Raw genomic sequence first — 24388 nt, 5'->3', positions numbered from 1 at the left:
TGAGCAGGGTGTTGTCCCACGCTACAGTTGAGCAGGGTGCTGTCCCATGCTACAGTTGATCAGGGTGCTGTCCCATGCTACAGGACCAGTGAAGATCCGGGGTAGAATAGGTCTTCAGCAACCCATGCTTGTCGTAAAAGGCGACTAACAGGATCGGGTGGTCAGGCTCGCTGACTTGGTTGATGCATGTCATCGATTCCAATTGCGGCGTTAAACAACAAACCAACCAACCAACCCATGCTACAGTTGAGCAGGGTGCTATCCCATGCTACAGTTGAGCAGGGTGCTGTCCCATGCTACAGTTGATCAGGGTGCTGTCCCATGCTACAGGACCAGTGAAGATCCGGGGTAGAATAGGTCTTCAGCAACCCATGCTTGTCGTAAAAGGCGACTAACAGGATCGGGTGGTCAGGCTCGCTGACTTGGTTGATGCATGTCATCGATCCCAATTGCGGCGTTAAACAACAAACCAACCAACCAACCCATGCTACAGTTGAGCAGGGTGCTATCCCATGCTACAGTTGAGCAGGGTGCTGTCCCACGCTACAGTTGAGCAGGGTGCTGTCCCATGCTACAGTTGAGCAGGGTGCTGTCCCACGCTACAGTTGAGCAGGGTGCTATCCCATGCTACAGTTGAGCAGGGTGCTATCCCATGCTACAGTTGAGCAGGGTGCTGTCCCATGCTACAGTTGAGCAGGGTGCTGTCCCACGCTACAGTTGAGCAGGGTGCTATCCCACGCTACAGTTGAGCAGGGTGCTGTCCCATGCTACAGTTGAGCAGGGTGCTGTCCCATGCTACAGTTGAGCAGAGTGCTATCCCATGCTACAGTTGAGCAGGGTGCTATCCCACGCTACAGTTGAGCAGGGTGCTATCCCACGCTACAGTTGAGCAGGGTGCTGTCCCATGCTACAGTTGAGCAGGGTGCTGTCCCACGCTACAGTTGAGCAGGGTGCTATCCCACGCTACAGTTGAGCAGGGTGCTATCCCACGCTACAGTTGAGCAGGGTGCTGTCCCACGCTACAGTTGAGCAGGGTGCTGTCCCACGCTACAGTTGAGCAGGGTGCTGTCCCATGCTACAGTTGAGCAGGGTCCTATCCCACGCTACAGTTGAGCAGGGTGCTGTCCCACGCTACAGTTGAGCAGGGTGCTGTCCCACGCTACAGTTGAGCAGGGTGCTGTCCCACGCTACAGTTGAGCAGGGTGCTGTCCCACGCTACAGTTGAGCAGGGTGCTGTCCCACGCTACAGTTGAGCAGGGTCCTATCCCACGCTACAGTTGAGCAGGGTGCTGTCCCACGCTACAGTTGAGCAGGGTCCTATCCCACGCTACAGTTGAGCAGGGTGCTGTCCCACGCTACAGTTGAGCAGGGTGCTGTCCCACGCTACAGTTGAGCAGGGTGCTGTCCCATGCTACAGTTGAGCAGGGTGCTGTCCCACGCTACAGTTGAGCAGGGTGCTGTCCCATGCTACAGTTGAGCAGGGTGCTGTCCCATGCTACAGTTGAGCAGGGTCCTATCCCACGCTACAGTTGAGCAGGGTGCTATCCCACGCTACAGTTGAGCAGGGTGCTGTCCCACGCTACAGTTGAGCAGGGTCCTATCCCACGCTACAGTTGAGCAGGGTGCTGTCCCACGCTACAGTTGAGCAGGGTGCTGTCCCACGCTACAGTTGAGCAGGGTGCTGTCCCATGCTACAGTTGAGCAGGGTGCTGTCCCACGCTACAGTTGAGCAGGGTGCTGTCCCACGCTACAGTTGAGCAGGGTGCTGTCTCACGCTACAGTTGAGCAGGGTGCTATCCCACGCTACAGTTGAGCAGGGTGCTGTCCCATGCCACAGTTGAGCAGGGTGCTATCCCACGCTACAGTTGAGCAGAGTGCTGTCCCATGCTACAGTTGAGCAGGGTGCTGTCCCATGCTACAGTTGAGCAGGGTGCTGTCCCACGCTACAGTTGAGCAGGGTGCTGTCCCACGCTACAGTTGAGCAGGGTGCTGTCCCATGCTACAGTTGAGCAGGGTGCTATCCCACGCTACAGTTGAGCAGGGTGCTGTCCCACGCTACAGTTGAGCAGGGTCCTATCCCACGCTACAGTTGAGCAGGGTCCTATCCCACGCTACAGTTGAGCAGGGTGCTATCCCACGCTACAGTTGAGCAGGGTGCTATCCCATGCTACAGTTGAGCAGGGTGCTATCCCACGCTACAGTTGAGCAGGGTGCTGTCCCACGCTACAGTTGAGCAGGGTGCTGTCCCACGCTACAGTTGAGCAGGGTGCTATCCCACGCTACAGTTGAGCAGAGTGCTATCCCACACTACAGTTGAGCAGGGTGCTATCCCATGCTACAGTTGAGCAGGGTGCTATCCCATGCTACAGTTCAGCTGGGTGCTATCCCATGCTACAGTTGAGCAGAGTGCTGTCCCATGCTTCAGTTGAGCTGGGTGCTATCCCATGCTACAGTTGAGCAGAGTGCTATCCCACACTACAGTTGAGCAGGGTCCTATCCCACGCTACAGTTGAGCAGAGTGCTGTCCCATGCTTCAGTTGAGCTGGGTGCTATCCCATGCTACAGTTGAGCAGAGTGCTGTCCCATGCTTCAGTTGAGCTGGGTGCTATCCCATGCTACAGTTGAGCAGAGTGCTATCCCATGCTACAGTTGAGCAGGGTGCTATCCCATGCTACAGTTCAGCTGGGTGCTATCCCATGCTACAGTAGAGTAATGTATTACATTTACATAATGAAGAGGCTATGCTGCACTGCAGACTGTCATCCTAGGTTTTCAAGATTTTCGAACTCGAGTCACTGTGACATTACCAAGATACATGTCAAGGTTCACTCACTCCAACTGTATGCAAGAACAACAAAATTCAAGTCTCAGTTATGAAAAAAGAATAGTTTATTGATAAAAAAAATCTTAGCCTACAATATGCTTATATGCAGAAGCATTTTGTAAACATAAAATAAAAAATATGTGATGGCAACTCGCTGGCAGAAGCACTTATTGAGCATATTAGTCCTTGAATATGTTCGACATCTGCGAGACAACTCAGTAAACTGGAGCTCAACTACACCACTTTGTGGAGAATCTAACAGATCCTGGGTCAGAAAGACAGATCGGGACGACACTGGATAGAAGCTAAATAAACACCTGCCATAAAATGTGCACAATTATGCAGAGCCAACGGCAGTCGCCAAAATGTCTATTTTTTATTTGTTACAATTTTTGTGAATATTTGTCATATTTTAATTGCATAACACAAGACAAGTTTACACTCAAGATCATATCACCCTGTGAAAAAAACAATCCTAAAAATACATACACAAATAATATTCACAGTATATTGACAGATCTTCAATAATCGAGATTTCGCTCATTATATCCATGGTAGGGAACAAGGGTATGGGGTAAAGCAAGTTAACGTGTGGTTTGCAAATGAAACATTATGACTACAGAAAGTATTTTAGTAGATGACTTCATATGAAACTAGCAAAAACATCTATATTTGATTTTACACAGAAATTAAATACATATAATCGAAGTCGTGTTGCTATAGAGACCAAGTCATATAGATTGAATGGTAGCCAAAAAAATGTATTTCCCTAAACCTCAACCCATCAAAATGGCTACTAATATTAACAAGTCATTGTTCACCGCTCAAACTGACTTCATAAAATGTATACAAAACATAACTTCATGTAACCATGGTAACAGCAAAGAGCACCTTTGATAATTAGATAAGTCCGCTACCCTCGGTTTTATATCGAGGAAATGGAAAGTAAAAGATAGAAACATATCAGCAAAAACTATCTTCCAATTTTCATTTCCTTGACATGGCAGTTTGTACTGGCATCAATGATTGCTCACTGAGAACTTGCCACCCCTTCATCATCATGTAGGATCTTCCATTCCTTTCAAGTTTGGATCACATAAGTTGGTGGGAGGTGTGCAAGGAAGGAACAGATGTCTTCATTGCAAGGGTATTTTATCTACCCTTCCCCCCTTTTGTTTGTAAATGTGATCTCCATTTGTGTCATGATGGAAGCATCTATTGTGATTTAGGGGTGTAAGGTGTGGTAGGGCACCTTAGTCGCACTTGACACAGAAAGGACTGCCTGGTATTTGCTCATCTCCCCACTTCACCATGAGCATGTAAGTGCCGCGTTCCTTCACCATGTAGTTGATGGTGTACTGGTTATTGCCCTTGTGAGACACGATCAGCTCCTCACAGGGACCTTTAGGACCCATCATACCCACATACAGGATGTTGTTACCTGGAAGCAGACAAAGTCATGTGAGAAGTTTGAATATCTTTTCAAAGGCTTATGACAAGTGGGGATTTGTGCTGTTGTAACAATGTACCAGGGTGCCATTCCACAAAGCGATCTTAGCACTACGACTGTCGTAAGTTTATGTTAACATATTTTGGAGTTACGATCGTCTTAGCGCTTTATAGAATCGCTTTGTCGAACAGGGCCCTGGTCTGTTTGAGAAGTTTGAGATCTTTCAGAAAGTGTATAAGTTATGAAATTGTATGAAAACTTTTTGCATTTGTCATTACTGAATACATTTAGCTTTTAGTTTTCGGTGTAAATATCTTCAAATTAAATAAATAGTATTTTTCTGCCTCCTATATCTCGACGAAAGAAAATGGGTATTACCAGAAAATGAATTCAGTTTGACAAGCAATTATTCTGGCCTTAAAACAATTACACATAGGTAAGTAAGTTTTTTCTTTAATTTGCCTGAAAAGAACTTGTAACATACCAGCTCCAGATGTGTCGACTGTGAACGTAGACTTCTGTCCTCGGAAGGCTTTATTTAATCCTTTCCCCTGAGCTGACACCTTGCTGGCGTCAGAACTAAACCTCTGTATTCCGCTGAACTTTGTCATAGTGCTTGTCTTGGTAACCGTTTCCACGACAACCGATGCATGCTCCTGTACTGAAGAGACTTGTCCTTCTCCTGCAACACAAGATATTCCAATGTGTTATTCCAAGACTTGTCATGTTATACATGGAGCATAAACAACAGTCAATAAAACAGAGTGATCAGGAAGTTATTACAGGAAAATCACTCAAAGAGGTGTTAGTATACAGAAAGAGTGAGTGAGTGAGTATGGTTTTACGCCGCTTTTAGCGATATTCCAGCAATATCACAGCCGGGAACACCAGAAATGGGCTTCACACATTGTACCCATGTCGGGAATCGAGCCCGGGTCTTCGGTGTGACAAGCGAACGCTTTAACCACTAGGCTACCCAACCGCCCCATGATACAGAAAGGATAAGATTAAGCAGATCTTATTCTCACATACAATGCTGATGATTAAGATGAATAATTAACAAACCAACATTCATGAAGAGAATGTTATGCAACAGTTGAGCTTTTTAGTAATTAATCAACAAGATAGTAATTAAATTTTCATATTCACACACCCTTGTAATGATTTAAAACATGCACATTTTGTTCAAGCTGAGCTGTTCGTAGAGTTTGATATTGATGCTATAACGTCTCAGCACTAATCAATGCTCAGCATAAAGAACACACAAGCAGTCAGTGAGTCTTCACACACAGATGTTGGACAAGGTTCTCGTCCAGTGCTTCTATCTTACTGGGTCTCTGATGCTCAAAACAGCAGTGTTGACTTTGTATGCAGAGCTTTTGATGATGAGAGTGAGTGAGTATCGTTTTACACCGTTTTTAGCAATATTCCAGCAATATCACGGCGAGGGACACCAGAAATGGGCTTCACACACTGTACCCATGTCGAGAATCGAACAGGGGCTTCGGCATGACGAGCGAACACTTTAACCACTAGGCTTCCTGACCACCCTTGATGATGAGAACCTTGTCCAACACCATTACAACACCAGTGCAATGCCACAGTATGCAATTCTCTTCAATTTCCTTTGATTTTTAAAACACAGAATTATAAATATAAGAATTTGAATTCTACTTAAGATTTCCTTCTTTTGTCTTTTGGTAAAATTTGATATATAGTAATATTAAAAATCACTTCAACCACACATTTCCTTCATTTTCATTGATGACGAATAAAGTCAGTCACAACTACTCATGTATGGTTGACAGTGAAGAGGACCTCTGTTGAAAATGTGAAGATTTAGTTAAGAGTGTGATTACAGCCAAAATACAGGATAGTGGAAATGATGTAATAGAGGTATGGTATTCACAAGAATCATTACGATTTGACATTCTAAATTTATCCCAAACCTTACAAACAAATTATCTCATTGAGGTCAAATTTGGACATGAATCCCTCTAAATACCAACTGTCCCTAGAAGCCTATTGTACACACTTGGACAGGGGGTGACCTTGCACCTCACTAGAGGGAGCTGTCTCTACTGTACTCCTTTGTTCGATGGTACAGTCACATGTCCTCAAATCTCTGCTACAAGGGATTGACCAGAAAGATCCCTATCTAATAAAACGAAGCGGGAAACACAACACAATCAAACTGAAACCTTGGACAATCGGTCTGCCGTTCACAAAGCTATTTGTGTTTTCATCGAAGATGGGAATATCCCGTTGAGATCCGTCCTCCTGAACCCTTCTCATAACCTGAGTGACTGGAATGAAATCTGACTATATAGCATTCAGAGTCTACCAGTAGGTCTACTGTCCTTGACGCCAATGTTTACAGACATTCACAGCTCACAGTAGTGATATGGACAGGCAGGGTTGCTAGGGTAACAAAACATTCTCAGTTTTGATATTTGAAATTCACCATTCCATTTTTGCTTCTTTGAACATTCTGATTTAATTTTGATCTCGAGCAAATCTGCACGCAAACATCCACTACATTCTAAGATAAATGGTACACTAAAGCATACAAGAAGCTCTGGAAACCCTGTCTGCCATCACATCAGAGAGAGAGGAACGAAGAGATAGCAAAGCAAGAACATTAAATAAATGAAAACAGGTCAGTCTGAGAGTAAGTGCATTCATAAAACAAAACACTAAGTGATGAAAGAAACCAAAAATAATGCAGTGTTGCTATAAGATTATGAAAGTCAAGGCTTGTTATGAGGAGATAAATAAACAGAAATTAATGGCTCAAAGATTATGCAACTAGGAGATGTATATGTAAACAGAAAAAGTATAACAATGGAAACAGTTGTCTGAGAGTTCTGTTAAATACAGTCGTCTCATTTACCGGGATGGACAAACCAGCCCATAATTGAGGACGACAGATTTGACTGCCAGGTTTCACGTCTACATTCATTAAGTTCGGTTTCATTTCGGTGCAGATGCTAGAACCTTTTGATTTCAACTCCATCTTCCTTGATACTATAGCCACTTAAAGATTTTTACAACCCTTACTTAGCGGACACACTAATATCTGAACCATTCCATAAAGTGATCTTAGCATTACAAGGATTGCAACTCAGATACTTTCACATAGATTTACCAAAATCGTAATGGTAAGATGACCTTGTGGAACGGGGCCCAGCTACCATGTGTTTACATTTTCTGGAAGACAATTTCATACTTGAGACAACCTTCACCACATCAACCATGCCAAAACCTCCCCAAACCTGTTTCCATTGTTGATTATGATAGTCATGATGCTTTACACGAGTTGTCTCCCTTACCTTCGACCTTGGCCTTGAAGGGACTGCCCGCAATGTGGACACCAGCGTATCTGATGGTGATGAGATAATCGCCGGGGGCATTGGGTGTGTATGTGAACTCGTAACCCTCTTCTGTTTCCTTACATTCAAGTCGGACCTTTGAAGGTCCTTCAACAGTGACAGCTAGGGCACCTGCGCCAGCATTGACGGTATTGACAAAGAACTTTGACACTTGACCTTGAAAAAAATTAAACGTACATTAGCTGTGAACATTTTATTCTCACATCAACATTATGCTTCACAAGGATTTTCAAACTTTTTATGTATATATCTTGAAAATCTCAAAGGCATCACTATGCTGTCCGGAATATATTAACAAGAGCTCATTAGATTTAAGAACATTCAAATTCTACATTCGATTCAAGGATCAGAGATGAAGTGCACATCATTAAAATCATAATTGTAACCCTGAAAATGACTTCAGGACAAAACCATGCCCTGAAATTACTTCACGGAAAGCATAATTAGTCCTCTGACAGAAATGCCATACAGAACACGTATGTCTGAACAGATCAGTTTTTATGCATACCAGTTTTGCCAGTCTTGAGACCTTCCCCGTGTGCGGTGACTCTGCCAGGGTCGGCGTCAACTTTGCCCACAAGGATCCTGAAGGGGCTCTCGGGTATATGGTAGCCATCGAACATGACGTGGACCAGGTGGGGGCCGTTCTCATGGGGGATGAAGCGGACTGCATACTCACCTGCCACAAATAAACAAATTGTAAACAATGGAAGATGTGTAACCAAGATGTGAGTAACCTTACAGATAAACACACAAACTGAGAATGTTTTATGAAAATAATACGTGAAACTTATAATCATTACACCAAGATGGAATCCAATTTGTTTAGTTTTTCAATTACTATTCAAACTGAGTAAAGGTTTACTCAAAAACTTACCATCATCGATTTCTTGGATGATGGCATCGTCTTCAGAGCCAGATGGTGCCACTACTCTGGCTGTCAGCTTGCCTCCACGCTTCGCACCGTTGTAGTTGACAATAAACGCTGCTGGCTTCCCAACCTACCAGACAAGGACACAAATGTTGATGTTGCAGTGTTGAAGCAGCATGCACATAATGATATCTCCTAACTTTGGGAGCAAAGGTAAAAAGATAATAAAGCCCCTTGTTCTACTGAAAGAAAATTACATATGGCTGGCTTTTTTGGGGAATACATAATGTGCCCTTTTCTTTCAGATCGGTGTCTAAAGAATACAGTTGTTTATTTTTATTTATTTGAAAAATATTTGAGTACCCCTATGTTGGAAAATATAACTGAGCTTCCAAACATTAAAAATATGTTCATTTCAAAACAAAAAAATGTTGTTAATATAAGAGTGAATATATAATATCAGAACACAACTTTCACTCAAAGAAGATGATATTCATAGTTTTATGTTAACTGAGGATGAAGATGACATGATCTGGAATTTACATGTAATGTCAGGGATTTATCGAGACTTGCTCAGAGGCCAATATTCTATCACAAGTCTGCAGCAAATTTCAGTAAAAATTCCCAAATTTGAAATACAAATTTCCCAATTCATTTAATATATTAATAACTAATGTTATGGCTTTGAAGCAAAGACTTGTACATAACTGACAAATTTGAGAAAAAAATATATTTTTCACCAAATTGCCTGCCAATGGAACTTAGTTTGGAATCCTGGATAAATCCCTGAATGTAGATATGTTGTTAGAAAGTAGTTCTCGTACAATCAAACCCTTGTCCTGCAGTGCTGCCACAGACAGTTTGCGGGCGTCGCCGATACTGGGAGAGATCTCCACACGGAACGGGGAGTCGGGTATGTGCTCGTCGTTGAACTTGATTGACACCAGGTACTCACCTGAAATATACATCAAGGCATATATATACACAGTGAAATATACATCTTCTTGGCATTATAGGGAAATATACATCACCATGGCTAATAGGGAAATGTATATTATCTGGCCATTATAGGAAATATCCCAGTACATCACCATGTCATAACCATTATTTATTATAAATAGGGTTAAAAATAATTAAGTTTATAAAAAACTATGTGCACCAGTGTATTGTTTACGTCATCAGACGGCATCATTCAAATATTATTATGAAGTAACGATAGGATGCATGCTAAGTTTAGGCTTGAGAACTATGTATAGGAAAGCTCTTTGTATGTTCCCATGTTAGAAATATGTCTACAAAATTCTACGGTACATATTTTCAAAATTGATAAATTATTTTCCTGATCCCTAATGTGTTGTAAAGTTTGTTTACTTTCATTTTGAGAATTAATTTTCATATTGGTTATAATTCTATAACATCCGGTCATGAACATTTCCTGCAGAACTGAACATTGTCTTTAATAATCAACCAGCATTAGTTTACACTATCATCAACGGAACAGCTAATGGCATGATGTCAAATATGTCATATTTTATTAACCAAACTGTAAGAACAGGAAATTCCATTAAATACGCTCATGGTAAAGAAACCTCAACCCAGAAGTAACCCTGAGTATTTCTAATCTAACTCCTTGTAAACACACTACACAAAGATAATTCTCTGTGATTCACACAGCAGGATACTCCATTAATAAATTTCACAGTTAAGGAAGTGCTTCCCCCCTTCAGTAGAGACAATGCCATGAATCACACTGAGCTGTTCTACTGTGGGAGACCTGTATTAGGCAGTCAGCCTGCCGCTACTCGGAGCCCCTGTAACCCGACACCCCATAACAGAGACAACGCCGGCAGAGATGTACGCCGACACACTGATCTGCCTTCCTACTGCACCAATGCCAGACTTCATCGAGCTGCACCTCCACAGTGCACACCACCATGTCCCTCCTAACATGGATCTACAGTGTCTCACCAAACATGTCCTTCCCTGTCTCTAGATGCCAGAACTTGGTGTGAGGTTATGCTGTGTTGATAATCCAGATGGAGCCATTATAGTGTGATGTTGTAAACTGGTATTCGGTATTCAGTAACGGTTCATTCCATTGTGTTATTCATGATAACAACCTACTGAGCCATGCTGAATGTAATGATTTACTGTTATTCAGTTTATCGTTCCACTAGCTGCGTGTTAATCAGTGTATCGTTCGACTGTGTTATTCATAGTGTGATGTTGTAAACTGTTATTCGGTTTTCAGTAACGGTTCATTCCATTGTGTTATTCATAATAAAAACCTACTGAGCCATGTTGAATGTAATGATTTACTGTTATTCAGTTTATCGTTCCACTGTGTGTGAATCAGTGTATCATTCCACTGTGTTATTCATAGTGAGATGTTGTAAACTGGTATTCAGTATTCAGTAACGGTTCATTCCATTGTGTTATTCATGATAACAACCTACTGGGCCATGCTGAATGTAATGATTTACTGTTATTCAGTTTATCGTTCCACTGTGTGTGAATCAGTGTATCATTCCACTGTGATAACAACCTGCTGTAACCTACTGAATAAACTGTTCTACTAAGTGTTAAATAAGCTTAAGTCCCAGCTCTGCATAACTGAGCATATTGATATGTATTGTCCTGGATGTAACAGTGTTACTTACTGTAACGAGAAACTGTGTAACGAGACACTGTGTAACAGGTTTACTAACCTGGCTCGGTGACCTTGTATGTGACCCCACATGACCCGTCCTTGCGATCCTGGAAGTCAATCTCAGCCTTGGACGGACCTTCAACTGCGATAGACAAGCCACCTGCACCTGCCTCACGCGTGTAGATGTTGAAGTCACCTGTGGATTAAGAACATTTACATAACATACCTCATGTCTATTGCTATTTTGAGTTAAGACATAAACCCAGACTGCTCATAAAAAATACAATTTCCAAGAAAACTAGTTGTTCAAGATTACTTAACACATCAGTAATAAGGTTTTTCACCTCTTCTTTGTTGTTTACATCACGCTTCAAAGTGTGACACAGTAACTTCAAATTCATCTCAGACTTCAAAGGACAACTGGCAATCACTTCAAACAACCGAGGAGGGGCTGTATTATCCGCTAGTTCTCTCAAATTATCTCCACTGAAAATCTTCTCAACACAAACAAGAGCTGACAATCATGTCTTTCTGCCGACTTTCCTGTCTGTAGGAATGTGAAGAATGCAGCCACTGGAGTGTGAGCTTGGCCAACATAGACCTCACATTCTCCATGCCAGAGACTATACACTTGAAGCGTCATTCTGCCTACTTCTCGCTGTCCTCCTTCATCAAAGATAACTTCCCTGCATACAGCCCCTGATATACAAGCTGACTTCCCTACATATAGCCCCTGCTATACAAGATGAAATCCTACATATAGCCCCTGATATACAAGATGAAATCCTACATGTAGCCACTGATATACAAGATGAAATCCCACATATAGCCCCTGATATACAAGATGAAATCCTACATATAGCCCCTGATATACAAGATGAAATCCTACATATAGCCCCTGATATACAAGATGAAATCCTACATATAGCCCCTGATATACAAGATGAAATCCTACATATAGCCACTGATATACAAGATGAAATCCTACATATAGCCCCTGATATACAAGATGAAATCCTACATGTAGCCACTGATATACAAGATGAAATCCTACATATAGCCCCTGATATACAAGATGAAATCCTGCATATAGCCCCTGCTATACAAGATGAAATCCTACATATAGCCCCTGCTATACAAGTTGAAATCCTACATATAGCCCCTGATATACAAGATGAAATCCTACATATAGCCACTGATATACAAGATGAAATCCTACATATAGCCCCTGATATACAAGATGAAATCCTACATGTAGCCCCTGATATACAAGATGAAATCCTACATGTAGCCCCTGATATACAAGATGAAATCCTACATATAGCCCCTGATATACAAGATGAAATCCTACATATAGCCCCTGATATACAAGTTGAAATCCTACATATAGCCCCTGATATACAAGATGAAATCCTACATATAGCCCCTGATATACAAGATGAAATCCTACATATAGCCCCTGCTATACAAGATGATATACAAGATGATATCCTACATATATAGCCCCTAATATACAAGGTGACTTCCTTACATAGATCCTGAAATCTGACATAGGATTATATAGGTGGACCTTGGTCAAACTTGACATAAACACTTCCATTTACCAACATATTGTTCAGAAAAAAACTTAAATGTTTACCCACCACCATACCCATCCCAACCCCTACCCAACCCCCTTAACCCCTTCTTCAACATCAGAGGTCGACAGGTGGTAACTACTGAACTACAGAGCACCAGGTGCCTGCCCTTCACATATTTAAGAACTCTTGCATCAACATGACATATCCTAACATCTTCCATAATTCTTTTTCCTTGTCTAGGCTCTTCCCTCCTCCTCCCCCACCTTGAGAGGTGAGCCAGTAAAGACACTCTGAGCCAGGTGGCTGCTACCATGGCAGTCATTATCCCTCCCCCCCCATCCCGAGATTCCTGCCACTCTCAACATCATCCAAGATGGGTAATTGCCTCTAATGAGCTTCCCCACTACCTATCTGGCAGCTTGCCAACAGGTAAATCTTGTCAATGGGCTCTTCCTGATCTTAAGTTGGCTGTATTTCTTGTCCATGTCATGCCTGCCATTCATCAAGTCATCCAATTCCACTCAAAACAGAAATGCAACAAAGGGGACACAACTCTACACCATTTCGGACAATTAAGTTAACGAAGGTACCAAATTACCACAACATTTCTTTCAAATCACATGAACAGTGTACTGCTCTTACCAATCGGATCTAGTGTTGCACACACATGGCCGACAGGACAACATAACTCGGCAAGGTCACTAATCCACCACAAGAGGAGATAACTCTGATCCACCACAAGAGGAGATAACTCTTAAGGTTAAAAATATCCAGCAGGCAATTGTCCCAGGAAGTCAAGAGTTAGTGTGAGTGAGTTGAGAAGTGGTATTCTCCTGAAATTGAGAGCTCCAGGGTACTTACATGGCTGGTTGATTTCGCCTCTTTCCAATCCAGGTCCACCTGCCCTCACTTTGTGAGAACCACCACCAGCGATCGGGCCAACAGTGAACTCAAATGGACTACCTGCAATGATAAAAGTACCAATTTCACTAAATTTTCCTTGGTTACTAGACTAACATTTAGTCTAAAAAACAGGAAAAACATATTTCAAGATGATTGTTACCAATGTAAAAATCTACACTGAAACATCGCTGCAATTATTGTAAGGAAGCTGATCACCCATGCACTCTTCTCATGTTACACAGCCAACCAATAATACCACTCAAACATAAGAACTGAAGTCTGTTGTGGATCACACCAATACATCTTAACATTTGACACTTTAACCTTTTTCTCCAACATGGCCGACAAGACAAAAGAACTCTGCAAGGTCACTAATCCACCACAAGAGGAGACAACTCTGATCCACCACAAGAGATAACTCTTACCAGGGATGTGCATGTCCTTGTGTTTGACACTGACTGTGTGGACACCCATCTCCTTGGGCACAAACTTGATGTTGTAGTGTTGATCGTCCTTGCTCATTACGTCACACAGCTCCGTCACACCAGACGGGCTGGTTACAGAGGCTGTCATGTCAAAGGGACTTGTTCCTGGAAAACAATAATCACAAAATATAACTAAAAAGCACCAGAACAGAAAGATAGAGAGTAAGTTGGTTTGTGCTGAATCTGCAAAATTAACAGTACGTAGAGAACGATTTTTAGTGAATCAGCAATGTTCAGCTACCGATACTTATAAAGGAACACATGGGCATACCATCTTGAATCTCACTTTACAACTAAAACACATTTTTTCTGAAATCACTTACACTGGTATGCATTATTTAAATTAAAACTTCATTAGAACTTACATTGTCTACAATGTACATTATAATGTAACACCAGAGCAGAACATCAACAATGTTTCTGATATATAAGAAACAAACCACAAGACTGTGCTCTCATGAAACTGAATAACATTCAAAATCATTTCCAAAAGAATGTATATACATACTACTTTCACAACAACTATATATAGGTACAGAGACAACATGAACAATGAAAACTCACAAACCAGCTGAATCAGCTGAGCTGCTTCATCGCAAGAATATGAGATTCATCTCAGGATGATTCAAGCTATTTTTACCACCAGGTATAACAAACACTGCCCTAAGATCGTCTGACACTATATTCTAGAAAACGTTTATCCTCTGATCAAACAGGTATGCTATATCCTGTAAAGTCAGGCTATACGGCAGCCTTACATCCAAGAGGTAACTACCGTCTTCCTTGAACCAGCCGACATAGTTCAACAACCTTCCATGCCAAGAGGGCAAGAATTTTATCTAAAGAAAGGTTTAAAAGATTATTTTTAGATTCTAAAAGTGTTCTTTGGTTTGTTCTCAATCTAACATTCTATTTTAATTTGTAATCTGTGAGTCATATCAAGCCAACATGCAACTGCTGGAATGTCAAGACCAGACCATGTGTTTCAAACATCATTCATGTCGCGATAATTCACAAAACATTTACAATAACATAATTATCTCAAACACCTTAACATCAATACATATCGAAACAGAAACGAAATGGAGGACAATTCATGCAGAGAATCGAAATACACTTTCGGAATCTACTGGATGAAACCATGCTCTTACCCTTAAAAATAAACCGTGTGAAGACAGAAAAGAAAGAAGAGATAGACAGTAAGAGGAAGTATGGAGCAGCTTTGTCGATTTAGCATTACGATACACAACGACCGACCGACCGCGAGGCCAGCACATGAAGGTGACTTTTCAAGCACCTGCCTCCCTGCCTTCCTGAAGCCAAGTCCAGATACTCTTTTAATTATCATCAACATGGCCCTGCCTCTCCCCAACACTACCAAGCTGCCCCGCTATTACACCACACTGCCTCACTATAAGGTAACAGGTGGATGGATGGTTTGTCTATCGGGCTACACTCATCACATACAATGGTGATCAATTATTCCTGACTTAAACTTTCAATCTACCAGTGATATGTTAACCATAGATATAAGAATGATCGAGACCAAAACTACATTACTATCACAAAATATGATCTTATTCCATTTGTACAATCTACTTATATTTCTATAGTATTAATACTTGTACTTCAATAATATTTCCATAACATGACATTTCAGAGATAGTGGTGCTAGAGTGAAATGGGGGGATCATGACGCAGTCTTCACACAGACCCTGCTAAGTTAATTATAAATAGTGTAATTAGCTGTGTTTGTTAATTACCTAGCCTCTATGAACAACAGTAAAATAATCAATTATCTCTCCACATCTGGCTCAATTCCAAGTATTAGCAGTATAATATATGTTACTTCCTGCATAGCTGGTACAACATGGTCTACCAAAATAGACATTTATGTGCTTTGAGGAAAACAGGTTTTCTTTCTACGATTATTTGTTAACATTTTAATTCAATCTTCATGAGTACATGAGTATTAGTTCATCCCCTAAACAGTTCCATAATCATTTAAAGAATTTGCAGACACTGAGTTGTCTAATATGTACTAATGCTGATGACTGGACACCTATAAAAGCACAACTCCCTGGGGAGTATGCAACAACTATGATAGGGACAATGGGGCTACCGGTATCAACCTTCTCAAAGAGAAAGTATGAATTTACAGAAATTGCAAAACCTCAGCAGGCTATAAGCCAAATGCTGGTTTATGGTGGACACAAACAATTCAGACAGGTAGTGTGATTCATTACTCGTTTGTTTTTTCATCCAACATTTGATAAGTAACTACAAAATGTCTGTTCTTTCACAACACATATTTCTTCAGGGCATGTACAAGTCTGCGGCAAAATTTTCAATTATTTAGAACGAGTAAAGTGATACACAATCTAAATGTCCCGTCACTGTCGTACATGATTGGATGATATCAGTGTCAGGATATCGGGATATCAGCATTAGAAGTTTAAACATCCCTGATGAGTACATGTAGGCATGACACACAGGGAGGGGTGTTTACCCAAGTATGTTTATTTCTGGTTGATAGTCGACGTTTCTTGGCGGATTGCATGACAGATCCATTAGCTAATCCCATTGCTAATTACAGGTTCCCTTGGCACCAGGTGTTTGGGCTACAGTACCTGACAATACTAGTTTTGGGCGCCCCTCTAAAAGAATTATTGATATTCCTACAAAATCTATGTAAATATTTCACTTTTTCTTGTACTTCAAATTGAAAAGTAAAACATAGCTATGTACATCTTCCAAGTCAGCCCAACCTGTATAATACAGTCTAAGGCCATTCCATTGTTCTTCCCTTAATCTACAGATGTGTCTACCGTAAATGTGTTAAAATGTGCTTGGGGGTTTCGGTTTTAAACCGCCATCCTATTTTTTTTAACATTATACCAAGTATCCCCATAATCAACAGACTGTTTTATTTCACTTGGGGCATTGAAGTCTGTAAAACAAGTAATCTGCCTGGCCTAAGACAGAAATACAACTAGAGTGATATCTGGCTAACTGTTGCTGAGATAGATACTACCTTCCCAACAACAATTCTCAATGTTCTAAAGTGGACTTGTCTAGCCAGGAGCCCTGGGTCACTCTGTACCGTAGGATGTGTACTAAGCATTGGCAGTACCAGTCCATGTTCAGCTGTTGTTTTTACCAACAGTGTGGAGAACAATGCTACAGTCATATGCCGAATATTCTGGCAATCTCCGGCAAAACTTATTGCTAGCTATCTGCAATCAGTTTCTATGGTAATAAATATGGCACTGGCTGGTCCATGAAACTTCTTATGTAAGCTGGGCAGCTGCCAACAACTGGAGCTGAACAGACTGCTTGTTTACTGAAGATTGATTGGGAAACTTCAGGAATTTGATTATTTTCACCATTAAATTCATTGCTCTTGGTAATTGACTTATTATTTTAAAAAAGACACACTCCTGTGCAGATTAGCATTAAATTGAACTCGATTCAATGGCAAAAGAAAATGACTCAGTATAACACTATCTTCTTAACACTTTTCAATGAAGAAATCAACAATTCCAACTTTCAAAACAAATCTACATAAAATGAGAAAATCATAAATTTGAAAATAAACCAGAAAACTCTATTATGCATGGTAACACAATCATGGATGGTTAATCATATGTGCTACCAATGGATTCCATAATTGAACTGACAGAAGATGATTTTTTTCTACCTTTTCAATTTGTAATCCAGGTGAGAGGGCTATAGGTGATAGAACCATGAGAATGATGGCAGATCACGAGGGAGACTTACCGGGGATCTTGAGGCTAAGTTCGCACTGACTGCCGATGTGGGTGACATCTACAGCCTCCTTGTGGCGGGTGATCCTCTCTGTGATCCGAGAAGAAGGCTCTCCGCCGATCTTAACACTGTATGGGCTGCCTGTAATTACAGATATACAGGTAACTAACGGGAATCATATGTAAATACGGTGAAAACACACACTGAAACCTCTTTCAAAGGGGAACTACTCCATATTCTGGTAAAATAATTTCAGCTAAGGTCTCGGTGTTGTGCTAAATGACTTAGCAAACCGAATCTTTGTCTTTGACAGATACTCATCAACTGCTAGATAGATGCACATCATGACATTCCAGTTTACAGGCAGTTAAAGATGTTTGGGATGACTTGAGTCAAAATTTGCTTTGCTTGGACTTTCAGTTGAAGTTGAGGTGAAATGGGGTTTAACGTCACGTCACGTTCAAGATTATTGCGCTGATATCGCTGATATCGCGATGTGCATGCACGTGTGTGTGTGGCTGTTTGTACTAGCTATAGTGCTACCCCACTGGGAAACCATGCCGCAGTTTAACATGAATACCCCACTCAGACACAGTATACTGCTGACCAGTCCTTGTTTTAGCCCCTTAATGTCAATCATCAGGCAGGGTAACAACAAGTACCATCTTTTAACATCTTTGGTATGACGTGGCCGGGGATCTAACCCCGGACCTTCTGCTCTCCAGGTGGAATCAAAACCACCAGACCACGGAGGCAGTCCTCATAATTGAAAGCAACCCACCTGGCACATGTTGATCTGCAAACTTGATGTTGATGATGTAAGTTCCCGGCTCGGTGGGCTTGTACGTAACACGGCAAGTGCCGTCCTCGTTGTCATGGCACTCAATGTCGGCCTTGCTGGGGCCTTCGATCGACAGGCTCATTCCACCATACCCTGGAACCAGACACATACCAGCTTGCAAACATTTGTCAAATCACTCAGCATACGGAGCATTTTCTTGGTATTCAATAATTTGTTTTCATATAGTTTTATTAATAATAACACAATAACTTTCAATTGTTTCATATATACACTTATGAACATATTAACCAAATCCCATGTGCTGTTAACAGTCAAGGGAGATAACTCTTCAAAAGTATATATTGTCTCTGACTGTACAACAAATTGTTATCAATCTTACCTGCATCACGTGTATCAACGATGAATTCATTGACCTCATTGGCCATGCCCTCGGTGAGACCTTTGCCTGAGACCTTGACTTTGCTGGCATTGCCAATTTCACTTTCTCCCACGATTATCTTGAAGGGACTATTAGCTATGTGTTTTCCATTTCTGAAAACGTTGACCAAGTGCTCACCAGTTTCTCGTGGCGTAAATGTAATACCTGAAAAATAATCATGTGTTAAGTCTAATGGTCAAACAGTGTTGCAGGACTTAAGGAACGGGCAATGCATATCAGGCGACAATGGATACAGGTGAGATCAGTTGAAATGGGGCTTAATGTCACATTTAAGATAATTGTACTTTTTAGCAGCGTGCTTGCATGCGTGTGTATGTTTGTGGCTGCACGTACTAATGCAGGTCTAGCCAACTAAGATACCATGTCACATTTTAATATGGACACACCTCTTAGCCTTCAAATTCCATTTTCTACCCACACACCAGACATAAATACAGTAAACTGTTATAAACACGCTTATAACAAACGGACAGATATAACAAACATATTTTTTGGTCCCAGCAATTTGCTGTATATATGCTTTTAACGAACTACGGTTACATCAAACTAATATTAGTGGTCCCCTTGAGTTGTTAAACCTTAGTTTACTGTATATTGGAAAACCACTAAAACATGACTACCGTATTTGACATAATATGCGCCCACGGCAATATTTGTTAATATATTGGCTAGTGAACAATCCCAATTAGCACCCCTTCCGATTGATCAATGCACAAAAGACTTATTTATTCACGTACAATACGCACTCGTGTGTTACATACACCCTTTATTATGGGCAATTAAATTCTGGAAAAATAAATGTGGTATAAAAACATTTCAGGCTGTCAGCATAAACCATCTATCTTTCAACTGTTTTTTTCACCAAAATAATGTTCAAATAAGAGTCCCCTATTTCTAATTTTGAGAGCGCCCTGAGCGTTTATAACGTCGAATACGGTAATTATTTAATATTTACAAAGTTACCTTCCTTTTGGGAAAATCAACAAATTTTCTTAAGAATATAAAAAAGTCCATGTAGGACCCCGTGTGTTCCCCTTCTTCACCCCATTAGTTTCCTGCACAGTGGTGCTTCCCTCTTAGAATCACTGGTCACAGCAGGAAGCTACGTTCTAGCTGCCCGGCAACTGATTACATGCATTAAATCGCTGCCCCAATAGCCTTTTTTCATAGATGGTTTATCTTTCACTGGCGTCACTTCTGAAGATTAGCGAAGTGAGAATTGCACAAAGAGTTGGACTTTTGACCCATTCAAAGAAAAACCTTACTTAACAGGCTGTCAGAATCATTACCAGAGGTGTAAGCGTTAAAAGATCACCACATTCGTTTCACATCAGAAGTATTACGAACTCTCATCATTGCCTCATAATCTGCAGTTGATAAACATGAGGATGGCTTCAGCTGAAATATCCTACTGAAATATCAGGGTAATTAAGAGGCCTGGGATAGAGCACCTTAACAATCTAACCTAAGCAGGTTATAATTAGCTATGTTTTTCCAATTAAATTCTTTCCTATTATGCAGTTCTCATACAGGACGATACAAGTAGGTGCATGTAGTATACGTTCTACAGGTAATTACAGGTAAATACAGGTAGATACAGGTACATACAGGTAGATACCTGATATAACTCATTACCGTATTCGACGTAATAAGCGCCCCACTCTAATAAGCACCCACGGCGATATTGGCTGAAATACTGGCTAGTGAGCAATCTCAATTAGCACCCCTTCGGATTGATCAATGTTCACAAGACTCATTTATTTGTGTATAATACGCACTCATGTGTTATATGCACCCTTAATTATGGGCAATTAAATCCTGGAAAATATATATATGTCGTATATAAACATTTCAGGCTGTCAGCATAAACCATGAAATTTACGAACTTTTTTCACCAAAATAATATTCCAATAAGAGACCCTTATTTCTAATTTTGAGAGCGCCCTGGACGCTTATTACGTGAATACGGTAGAGTTCTTCCGTCCCTTCCTTTTTAGCCACTTTGTTCACCAGTCTGTTTAAAGGCCCAATGTTTTAATTACCACATTTTCTACATACATACCCACACATCCCTGTCCATACTTGTTACATTTACCTCTTACAGTTTCCAAAAACAAAACAAACAAAACTTTAAACATCCTTTCGCATACTTCCTCCCATTTGTCATTTATGACATTCTCCACCCTCAATGTTTCAACACAAAACATTCCTGCAACACTCCGGTATGTTGCAGTGAAGTAGATGCTGTCTGAGGGAGCTAACATTCATCATGTCCTCACCTAAGTGTCCATTGGCAAGTCTCTTGAGGATACACGGCTCCTCGCGGCCGGAGGGGCTTCGGATAGAGGCTGTGAGACTGGCGATGTCACTCTCAGTCACCTTCAGGGAAACCTCGCTGCTACTGCCCACAGAGATCTGAGCACGGCGCTTCGGCTCACCCGCTACAAACACAAAAAACACATGAATAGGTACCGCGTGTCTTGTTTTCTGTCCATCAACTTTGGTTGATATCAGACAACATCTTAAATATAGTTAGCACAAATCTTTAGAATGCTTCTTAACTTTATCAAGATCATACCAGCATATCAATGGCATAATTAAGCATAAGGCCTGGTACATGTCCATCAAGGTGAGCTACAAGATATTCTATTTAGTGACGGTATTAATGCATCTTGAACTATGGAAATTCATATTAAATATTCAAACAAGACAAATAATAGCTTGTGGACAACCCGTTCAAAGAAAACATTTTGGATGTTACCATGGAAACTAATATTATTCTTAGCATTCGTATCAAAAACTAAAGAACCTGTCGTCCATTTGTAAATGTTCTGTTGTATTTTACTGATGAAATAGGTAGTCATGTTTGCAACAATATCTGAAGCTGCCACACACTTGAAGTGAGTCAAGTCCCAGTAATCTGCCACATTAATTTAAGAAATGTTCCTCGGTTAAATGGGGATCTATTTATTCAGATTCTATATCGAGAATCTTCAAAAACAAGTTTTTGCTATCTCAGTATTAATTACGAACACAAATTCCTCTAAGTGTCCACACAGCTTGCATGTCTCCAACACAATGTGTTTCTAGCCCTCCCCATCTTCATCTCCGCCAGACATAGTCATCGGGGAGTGGTCTTCTTTTTAAAGAATCAATGAACAAACTTTTATCTTGAAAGAATTAATCATTTTGACAGCCTCCCAGACTGTCTGTATTTTTTAATAGAAAACGAATGTGTGAGCTGTCACATGAGTTAGAACTAAAGTGTTCAGACAGTGGTTCTCATTAACCTACATACATGTGCTCCCAGTAAACATTCCAGGCAAGGGCTTGCTTGCGCCATTGGCCAAACACTCACACAAAGAACTGTCAAGGAATTCCTTAATTTCTACTATTATTCCGTAACGGCTGACCATTCTGTTTATGACAGATAGTCTCTCATCCTGAGGACAAGTTTGGTTTTAAGAGCATGTTGCAGCCATATCAGGGTGGAGTGAGTGAGTGAGTGAGTATGGTTATACGCCACTTTTAGCAATATTCCACCAATATCACGGCGGAGGACACCAGAAATGGGCTTCACACATTGTACCCATGTCGGGAATCGAACCCGGGTCTTTGGCGTGACAAGTGAACGCTTTAGCCACTAGGCTACCCGACCGCCCCATATCAGGGTGGAGGGCATCCAAAGCAGCCCCCACACATTGTTCTCAAGTGTGAACTGAACCTGGTCACCTGGCGTGACAAGTGACTGCTTGAACCACTAGACTACCCTAGAACAGGAAGGGTGTGTGAGGGAGTAGGGTTAACTCCTCTGCAGTAGCTCTATGGTCATATACGACGCCAACAGAGAGACTGGTATTTTGTATCCCGGTGGGAACTGAATCTCGCATGCAGAGTCAGTGAGTAAGAAGGATTTTATGCTGCTTAAAGCAATAATCCAGCTTTTCATGACAGGGGATACCATGTGGGAATCGAACCCATGCCTTCTGCATGATAAGCGAACACTCTTACCACCAGGCCACCCCATGGAGTGATGGAGGAATGCAGTATCTCCTGAGCATCTTCCCAAAACAATTTTTTTCTGTGTCAGTATTAATTACAAACACAAATTCCTCCTAGAAGAGGAAGTGAAATGCTGTGCATATCTTAGTGGAATATTCAGACTCATTACTAATCTTGTTTACACCTATGAACAAAGACAGCTAACTTTCTCTCAAGGAGAATGGTATATATCTACATCATATGCTAAGATACAACTTCATCTGCTCAACTCAACTCAAATATGCAAAGAATGTTATTTTTTCAATATAATATACATAATTTCAAATTACAAAAAATAATGAAAATGATAAATACGCATCTGAAACCAGATACCTTAAAAAAGTCAAAGATTCATGCACATGCATACCATTAACAAGGACAGATAACTCTAAATCATAGGCCTCATCACCATATCAACCTCATGCCAATATAAGTATTCACATTCTTGTTTTTTTGTGTGAATGTATTGGCCAGTTGTTGTGTTAGTATAACTTGCAATGATGAAATCTGCATGCACTTGATGTAATAAGCTTGTGCTATTGGTCCAAACTGTTTTAAGACGGGATGTAAAAAGTAGTGCTATACTGGTCCAAACTGTTTCAAAAGTGTTTACAATTCACACGAAGGTATGTGCTTCCTTTTAGAAAAGAGTTTCACAAATGTGCGGGGTGTTTACATTAGAAACATATTTATGGGTTGTAATCGAGGTCACAGGAGGGGAATTCGAAAGGTCTCAAATCATAGGGAATTATCCCCAAAGGGATAGGTTAACATCTAAGAGTTGTAAGGATACCTTCTACTTGAATCATAAAGATGGAGTCTACACCGCGAAACAAGAAAAGCAACATAACAAAGGCAAATAAGCAAAAATTGTTTTAGTCAAACCATAAACTTTGATTGTATTCATTCACTTGCAGTAATGTCACATTTTGCCAAGCAAACATATTGAGGCTGGAAAATGCTATCTATATATAGGCAAACATGTCAGATAATGTCACATGATCAACATTCTCTCCACTACATGATCGACTGCGATGAATAAGCAAAATCAAGACCATTCATTAGTGAAAAGTTATAAGACCTTATATTACCTTTTTCTGAAAAGACAGAACAGAGACATGAGACAGAAGAAGATTGAGATAGTTGTCTAGAATCTACACTCATTAACAATGATGATGGTCGG

General features: G+C 41.0%; 1 protein-coding gene across 10 annotated transcripts in view; it reads right to left on the bottom strand.

Moving 5' to 3' along the window:
• Positions 1–2867: 2867 nt before the first annotated feature.
• The window catches only part of LOC139446700 (filamin-A-like), a 171354-nt gene continuing 149833 nt past the window's right edge, over positions 2868–24388 (bottom strand). For all 10 annotated transcript variants that reach the window (XM_071227975.1, XM_071227978.1, XM_071227973.1 and 7 more), the window contains 13 exons: positions 21444–21605; positions 19105–19308; positions 18705–18857; positions 17936–18064; positions 14096–14260; positions 13629–13730; positions 11246–11383; positions 9362–9492; positions 8544–8667; positions 8175–8345; positions 7607–7822; positions 4759–4956; positions 2868–4265 (listed from right to left, as the gene is read on the bottom strand). In XM_071227975.1, coding sequence (XP_071084076.1) covers positions 4078–4265; positions 4759–4956; positions 7607–7822; positions 8175–8345; positions 8544–8667; positions 9362–9492; positions 11246–11383; positions 13629–13730; positions 14096–14260; positions 17936–18064; positions 18705–18857; positions 19105–19308; positions 21444–21605 — 2081 coding nt within the window. In that variant the 3' untranslated portion in view covers positions 2868–4077. The remainder of the gene's footprint in view (positions 4266–4758; positions 4957–7606; positions 7823–8174; positions 8346–8543; positions 8668–9361; positions 9493–11245; positions 11384–13628; positions 13731–14095; positions 14261–17935; positions 18065–18704; positions 18858–19104; positions 19309–21443; positions 21606–24388) is intronic.

This window comes from Haliotis cracherodii, unplaced genomic scaffold, assembly GCF_022045235.1.
Source record: "Haliotis cracherodii isolate W230 unplaced genomic scaffold, xgHalCrac1.p SCAF_6, whole genome shotgun sequence".
In the NCBI taxonomy this organism is placed as follows: Eukaryota; Metazoa; Mollusca; class Gastropoda; order Lepetellida; family Haliotidae; genus Haliotis; species Haliotis cracherodii.
This window is presented reverse-complemented; position numbering and strand designations above follow the sequence as displayed.